We start from the raw sequence: 7962 nt of genomic DNA, 5'->3' as shown, positions 1-7962 counted from the left end.
TATATCCTCACTCTACTTTCATCTCTTAACTGTATCTCCTTACCCCTCTATCTCTCTCTTTCTCCCTATTAATATCATATATTGCACAAATGTATCCAAACTCTAGACCAATTTTTTTTCTAATTGACCTTCAACACTTATTCGGCATACCCATTGCACACCAAGATGCAATTGCTAGTAATAATATCTTTAAAATAAAATTTTCCAAATATAAATACCAATACCTAAAATCTTACTCACAAAACACAAAAATTTACATTAGTTCATGCCTCACCTTAAACATCTTTCCCACGATCTTCTAAGGCAAGCTACCGCTAAATTATAATATTTCTTAAATTTGAAATAGGTTTTTTCTGTAATAGATAAAAGCTTGAGTTCGACGGCGGTCGTCACGTCAGGTGTCAAATGTAACGAAAATTCATGGCGGGAAAGCTCCATTGAGTAATGAGAGCTTTGAATTTGAGCGGTTAATAAACAAATTTTCGCTCTATGACAATCTAATTTTCTTCCCCAAAAGTTTTCTTCGCTCTTCTGAAGGCCTCAGAAAAATCTATCCTTGCTGCGAAAAGGTACATTTCAGTTCTTTGTAATTGTATTTTGCGCCATGACGAGGCTTAATTTATTTACGTACATTTAACTTTCCTGCAAGAGTCGCTAAATGTTTTACAGTTTGCCGTGATTTCGGTCTTGAAACGCTTTGATTTTCTCTTCTTCTTACTTTGAACCGCCGAATAAAATATTTATAGGGTTTGATATTTGTAAAGATACTCTATCTGTTCATAGCAGCTTAAGATTTGGTTCGTTTTAAAGAAAAAATTGTAGGTGATGTTTTCGTTTCAAAAAAATGTTAAGAAAGTAAATGAATCGTTTTTTTTTCTTTCGTTAAATTAGAACATCGGTTCGTCCCTGCAGTCTCTGGCATGACTTAGTTGTTTCTTACAGACGAGAGAAACCTAAAGTCGGCTACAGAGTAAACTAGGTCAAAAAATCAAGGGCTTTTGAGAAAGCTTGGGTTATTGTAGTAGATTGCTGTCAGTCAGGCTCTGAATCAAGAGATTTTTTGAAGGGAGGCTTGAATCACAGCTAAGAATTAAAAAGATCTGAAATAATAGTTGAAGCTTCAAATGGCAGGATAGGTGAAAAATCTAAATAAAGATTCGAGGTGTAATACAATCAAGAATCAAGGGTTTCTGAAAAAAGGATTGGTTGAACTTGGAGCGAATCGGGCTTAAAATGAAGGCGTTTTCTAGACGCGCGGTCGGTGTGAATGTACATAGAGATTTAGATTGCAAGAAATGCAAAGAAATAAATAAATGCAGATTGAAAGGCAACTGCTTCCTAAATTCAAAGGTTTCTAGGAAATCTTGGTTAAATTAAACCATATTGGGCCAATCAATTTTAAAATGAAGGAGTTTTTGGATGTATAGGGTACAAAGACTGAAATTCCATGGTGGAGTAAGGAAAACAAACCAAATGACACCCGAGCTTAACACACAATGTAGTGGTCGAGGTGCATAATCGATTTTTGAAGGAAAAAATATAGAAGTTTGGAGCTAATCATGCTTTAAACGAATAATTTTTTTTGACTGTAGGGGTGCAATTAGAGATAAATTTAGAGCACATGGTGATGGTTAGTTAAATTTATGTGACAATGTTAAAAAACAATCTCAAAGCAGACAAAGGATGCTTCATAGCTAAGTAAACTAGGTTCAAAAATTAAATTTTTTATGGAAAATATTAGTTAAGTTGCGTTGTGTTGGAGTTAAGCTGGCTTAAAATGAAGGGAGTTTTTGAACATAAACGAGTTAGAGTTAAATTAAATGATTTGGCAAAAAGATTGTTGAAAATTTTAAATTGCAGGGTAGGCAAAAAAATCTAATATAGAGTTGTTTTTTCTACACTTAAAGAGAGTTAATCAGGCTTAAATTGAAAGGTCTTTAATGAACAGAGACTGGAGTTTAGGGTTTAATAAAAAGTATTTGGTGAAATTATAGTTTAATGTTTAAATTGTAGGGTAGGCAATTAATCTAAATGACTAAGATTTAGTATGTGTAAAGTGAAGTGAAGTGATTCTGTTGAACTAATAAGGCGGAGGTGGTAACTAGGAGTGATTTTGGAGTCCAAGGAGTGCCTACAATGAAATAAATCTTGCTGAATGGATTTAGATTTTAAAAGTAATGGTTTAGGGAAAATGTTCCTTATATCATAGCAAGGTCATGTGAATCACATTTAAGTTGCACGGGTTTTCTTGGACAGATGTGGAAATTAGAGTCAGATTAAGGCTTTCATGAAAAGTTCGTTGAATTTTTTTTTTTTAGATTGTAGACTAGTCTAAGATTAAAATGCACATTGGAGTGTACTACAACTATAATGAAGCAGTTTAGTCGAACAGAGGATGAAATTGTGTGAATGTTTTTCAATACAATAAATATATACTGAAGGCAAGCTGCATTTTGGATAACTGACTTGTAATAAATTTGACTGTGTTGTTTGGTAAATCTGCAGTTGAAGCTATGGAGTCAAATTTGTTTGATAAACCTGAAGTTGAAGTTGAAGCCATGGAGCCAAATTTGACAGCAAATGCCATTTCTGTCATGAATAATGGAGCCACAGATCTTCAGCCAATTGTACAAGTTTTGGACATCAAACAAATTGGGCCACAAACCTCTCAGGAACGGTACAGAACGGTTCTATCAGATGGGACACATATGCAGCAAGCAATGCTTGCTACACAGCTTAATCAATTAGTCAAATCAGGAAGGATTCAGAAGGGGTCTGTAGTTCAATTGACAGAGTATATATGTAATACCGTGCAGAGTCGCAAGTAAGTTTGGGTTCCTAATTTCCTTTTATGCTATTTTAGTAATTTTAAAATGTAGCCATGGTTTTGTTGAAGATTTTTACTGAACCTTCTATGCCCTATCTCCAACTCATGTTTTTTTTGAACTGTATCTCTAATTCATATTTTCACCTGTGTTGTCTTTATTTAAATTTACTCCTCAAGTTGGTTTTTTATAACATGGATAAAAGTTGATATTAGGGAGTGGCCGACTTGTGATGAACCTAGGGTTTACCTTGCCATCCTAACAAGTCTCAATGTGTTTTAAGGTTTAATCCTTCATGCTCAACTCACAGAGATCCTAACAGTGGTAATTTTCTGATAGCATCATAAAAGATAAAATTAATCCAACATAAATTTTCTAGAATTAGAAGTACACAGCAGAGATCATGTTCAACAATAATCTTACATGGAAGCAATTTAGAGGACCTGGCGTGAGTTTCATACAATTTTTTGTTCTTGTGAGGCAATTACATTAATCGGAAAATGAACAGTAATGACGCACATCCAAAGTAATCTCTTGCTCTTGTGAACTGGTACTTGATTGGATTTGCAGTGGGTGATTGGATGCCTGGGAGATGCAGCTGCATGCAAACCCTAGATTTGGCTCCTCCATCTGATATTTGAGGCACGAAATCCTCAATGTTGGGGCCCAGCTTGACAAACTGTTGTAACTATGACTGATCTGGATGTAAGTGTGCCTCATAGGATCACTGTTCACTGTGATCTACCTTCCAATGCCCACTGTTGATGACTCACGTCTGATATGTCACCCTTCAATAATTGTCCGCTGATCGCTGCAAAATATTAGGTTTGATGAAGAACTCAGGAACTCCTGCACCTGGCTGGCTGTAGGTTTACCACCAGCAGATTGTGACATTCTAGATCTCCCTCTTTTTGCTAAGGAGTGGCCTCATTATGATCAGCACCTCCACACCAATATTTGTTTGAACAGTCCACAATTTGACACAAAACCTCATATGTACCGAATTTGTTGGATGTAAGTCAGACCTGTGGCGAACAAATTGAGGATTAAAAATTGAAATTTGTCCTCACCTCACAGCGCTCAATCACAGAGGGTCTGTCCCTGTATGAGCAAACCATTTGCAATGGCAAAACAATTGTCATCCAAAAGCTGCCTCCTCAATGTGTAGCAAACTGTTTTTGTAATGAACTGGGGAATAATTCCCCAGGGTCCCAAATTTGGATGCTATATGTCAAAGTTAAATCTGAACTCTATTATATTTTATTTTAAATAAATTTTGATTTTAAATAGTTATTAATTAATACATAAGCTTATATTTATTGTGGTGTTTAAAAACACCTTTTCTTAAAATGGTGTGCTGGAGGCTGACCTAGCTTGGAAGGGACATGACACAACTTGTGGCACACCCTCAATTTAACAAACAAACATCATAATATGAACAATGGTCCCTGCACAATATTACACATCTATTAGCCTGCCAATTTACAGTTAAAATTCCTTGCATTGTATGCTCCATGGTCTTATTTCTGTACATTATGTTGAAAAAGTATTTGGAATTGATATACTTCTGAATTTTATTGGAAGTTTGGCGTTGAATCCTAAAAGTTAGTAGTCATATGGTGCTGGCAATGACATGTTTGCATTCATGCATCTTTGCAGGATTATTATAGTTTTGGGCATGGGAGTTGTAGCTCTTAACTGTGATATAATTGGTGAACCAAGGCCAATGGTAGATGCAAATGCTCAGCAGCAACAAAGAGTTTCCATGCCAGTTCAACAGCCACCCCAGGCTCAAGCTTCTCCACGTGCTCAACCTGCACAGCCATATGCCGGCCCTTACAATGCAGGGTCAAGGGCAGGGCCAAATCTGAATCCAGCATCACCAATAATGAATGGAATTTATCAAAAGAGTGAGCCTGGCACAGGGACAGCAGGTCCACCTCGTATGTCTGCTACTGGGTCATATGACAAGCCTGCTCAGCCATACATAAATTCAGTCCAAAAGCCTTCAAACAGTGGACTTGGTGTGGCAGCTGGCAGAGGAATGATTGCTCAAACAAATATGTATGGCCGCCCAGCTAGTACCCCTTCCTATCAGCCGCCTTCTATGTATTCAAACAGAGGACCCATAGCGAGAAATGAAGCACCTCCAAGAATTATTCCTATTTCTGCTTTGAATCCCTATCAGGGCCGGTGGACTATCAAAGCAAGAGTCACTGCCAAGGGAGATCTTCGTCGTTTTAATAATGCAAAAGGAGATGGGAAAGTTTTTAGTTTTGATCTTCTTGATTCTGAAGGAGGAGAAATACGCATAACATGTTTTAATTCAGTTGCAGATCAATTTTATGATCGTATTGAGAATGGAAGAGTATACATGGTTTCCAAGGGGAGTCTGAAACCGGCACAGAAAAATTTCAACCACTTAAACAATGAATGGGAAATTTTCTTGGAGTCTACATCAACAGTAGAGGCTTGTTTGGAAGAGGATAACTCGATTCCGCAGCAGCATTATAACTTTAGGCCAATCAGTGAAATTGAGCACATGGAAAATAATTCAATGGTAGACATTATTGGTGTTGTCATCTCCATTAATCCTTCCAGCACTATAATGAGAAAAAATGGAACAGAGACCCAGAAAAGAGCGCTTCAGCTAAAGGACATGTCGGGGTGCAGTGTTGAGGTAACAATGTGGGGGGCATTCTGCAACAAGGAGGGCCAACAACTTCAAGAAATGTGTGATTCAGGAACCTCCCCCATCCTGGCTGTTAAGGCTGGCCGAATAAGTGATTTTAGTGGGAAATCTGTGGGAACAATCTCTACCAGCCAGCTTTCTGTGAATCCAGATTTTCAAGAAGCACACAAATTGAGAGACTGGTATGAGAAAGAGGGAAGGAACATTGCCCCCCAGTCCTTATCCAAAGAAGGTGCTGGTGGTGGCCGGGTTGACATGCGAAAGATGGTATCCCAGATTAAAGATGAGGGACTTGGTAGATCCGAGAAACCCGATTGGATTTCAGTCAAAGCAACTGTATCTTTCATTAAGGTTGATAATTTTTGCTACACTGCTTGCCCTTTGATGGTTGGAGACAGGCAGTGCAATAAGAAGGTGAATAATTTTGGAGATGGAACCTGGCAATGTGAAAGATGCAATAGTAGTTTCCCTGAATGTGATTACAGATACCTGCTTCAAGTCCAAGTGCAAGACCACACTGGATTAACATGGGTTACTGCTTTTCAAGAAGCAGGGGAGGAAATCATGGGGGTCCCAGCTAAGCAATTGTACATGTTAAAGAATGAAGAACAAGATGACAGCAAATTTGGGGAAATTATTCGTAAGGTCCTTTTTAACCAGTTTTTGTTTAAACTGAAAGTAAAAGAGGAGACATACAATGATGAACAGAGAGTGAAGTCGGTGGTTGTGAAATCAGAAAGAGTGGATTATTCATCTGAGAGTAAAGTTTTACTAGATCTTATTGGTAAGCTTTCTAGAGGAGAACCTATTAGTGGGACATCAGTCGCAACGACAAATTTGGGAATCAATGCAGGATATGCTGGCATGGGAAGTATTTCAGGTGGCAGCTTCGGTGGCAATGGACTGGACACGAATCAAGGAGGTGGATACTATGGTAATTCAGGTGGTTATGGGGGAGTGCCAAATGGGAGTTCATCTCCTATTTCATGTTACAAGTGTAAAAGAAGTGGTCATTTTGCAAAGGATTGCCCGGATGGTTCTGGTGGTTATTCTGGGGGTGGCCTCAGTAGTGCATATGCAAATTCTGGGGGTGGCCTCAGTAGTGGATATGCAAATTCTGGGACAAATACAAGCTCTACATCATGCTATAAATGTGGTCAACCTGGTCATTTTGCAAAGGACTGCCCTAATGGTTCCGGTGGTTATTCTGGGGGCAGTCTCAGCAGTGGGTATGCAAATTCTGGGGCAAATACAGGTTCTACTTCATGCTATAAATGTGGTCAGTCTGGTCATTGGGCAAGAGAATGTCCAGGTCAAGCTGGGGCGCAAGCAACTTATGGTGGAGTTGCAACAGCCAGCTATGGCATGAGAAGTGGTGGGTATGGTGGTTATTGAACAGAATGAAAGCATAATTTTGACATCGATCAGTTTTTTATGGTTTTAATTGACAGGCTGTGGGATGTTATAATTGGCTGGGTTGCCTTAGTTTTGAATGTTAACCTGCCTTGAAATTTGACATTAGAGCTGGGTTTTGAGGGAAATGTGTCTTAAGTTGATAGGTGAAATTAACATCAAAATCTAATTGATGTTCCTTTCCCAATGACATAGGCAGGTTATTGTGCAGTATGTCATGCTCATTTAGTTGGCTTTAAAAGGTCCTATCAGTCAAAGTGGTCATGCTCATTTAGTTGGCTTTAAAAGGTCCTATCAGTCGAAGTGGTCATGCTCATTTAGTTGGCTTTAAAAGGTCCTATCAGTCGAAGTGGTCATGCTTTTTAGATCCATATGCTGGTTTTACCAAACTACGGTGAATGTACTGAATCGTTTGTTCTCTTTCTGGTTTATCTCCATTAGAATGTATATGCACCTGGTTTTATCACATATTTTAGGAATTTGAATTCTTAAAGGCTGGGATGGTAACCATGAATGTTACATTTTCTTGTACGAATGTTACGTGCTATGGCATCATTCTCCATTAGATTGGAATTTTTGGATTATGCAGAATATTTCTGTCAGAGTGAACTCGAACCCAATTTTTTTAACCATCTATGCGTTTTGTCTGCAAGTTTGAGCTAACATATCTGTATTTGCAGTCGAGCTTCTAAAGCCTTAAAGAGTTGTTTTTTGTTATCTTATTTGGTCCTTGGATGTTTTTTAATGGCACGAGTTCATTTGTTTTAGAACTTCAACTTTAGTCTTTATAGAAGCTTTTGCTATCGTCTGTATATATGTCTAAGAAAGTCTGGTGTTAAAGAGTACTATTGTGTAGTTGATTTGACAAATTTAAAATAGAGAAATTGAGAATGAGGGATGCTAATTGTTGAGTACATCGTAGTTGGCATTGCTTGAATATATGAATAGAAGCTACTAATTGATAGCTCAATACATATGGTGTCCTGAAACAATCTAGGATGATCTCTTTAATCTATAACTTGAGACACAATT

The 7962-nt window shown here is 37.9% G+C and overlaps 1 protein-coding gene across 1 annotated transcript; it reads left to right on the top strand.

Moving 5' to 3' along the window:
- The first annotated feature begins 345 nt into the window (after positions 1-345).
- On the top strand, positions 346-7532 carry LOC131027079 (replication protein A 70 kDa DNA-binding subunit A). The gene is made up of 3 exons (XM_057957051.2): positions 346-569; positions 2506-2824; positions 4485-7532. Exons 2-3 carry the CDS (start codon positions 2514-2516, stop codon positions 6910-6912), a joined length of 2739 nt encoding a protein of 912 aa, XP_057813034.1. The 5' UTR covers positions 346-569; positions 2506-2513; the 3' UTR covers positions 6913-7532.
- Positions 7533-7962: the final 430 nt, after the last annotated feature.

This window comes from Cryptomeria japonica, chromosome 7 (genome assembly GCF_030272615.1).
Source record: "Cryptomeria japonica chromosome 7, Sugi_1.0, whole genome shotgun sequence".
Taxonomy (NCBI): domain Eukaryota; kingdom Viridiplantae; phylum Streptophyta; class Pinopsida; order Cupressales; family Cupressaceae; genus Cryptomeria; species Cryptomeria japonica.
The sequence above is the reverse complement of the archived record's forward strand: the minus strand, read 5'-3'. Positions and strand labels throughout refer to the sequence as shown.

Excerpts from the sequence above, each read along its gene's own strand:
- LOC131027079 (XM_057957051.2), top strand. The coding sequence starts at position 2,514 with ATGGAGTCAAATTTGTTTGATAAACCTGAAGTTGAAGTTGAAGCCATG. Across the intron at positions 2,825-4,484 it reads AATACCGTGCAGAGTCGCAA|GATTATTATAGTTTTGGGCA; the intron begins GTAAGTTTGGGT and ends GCATCTTTGCAG.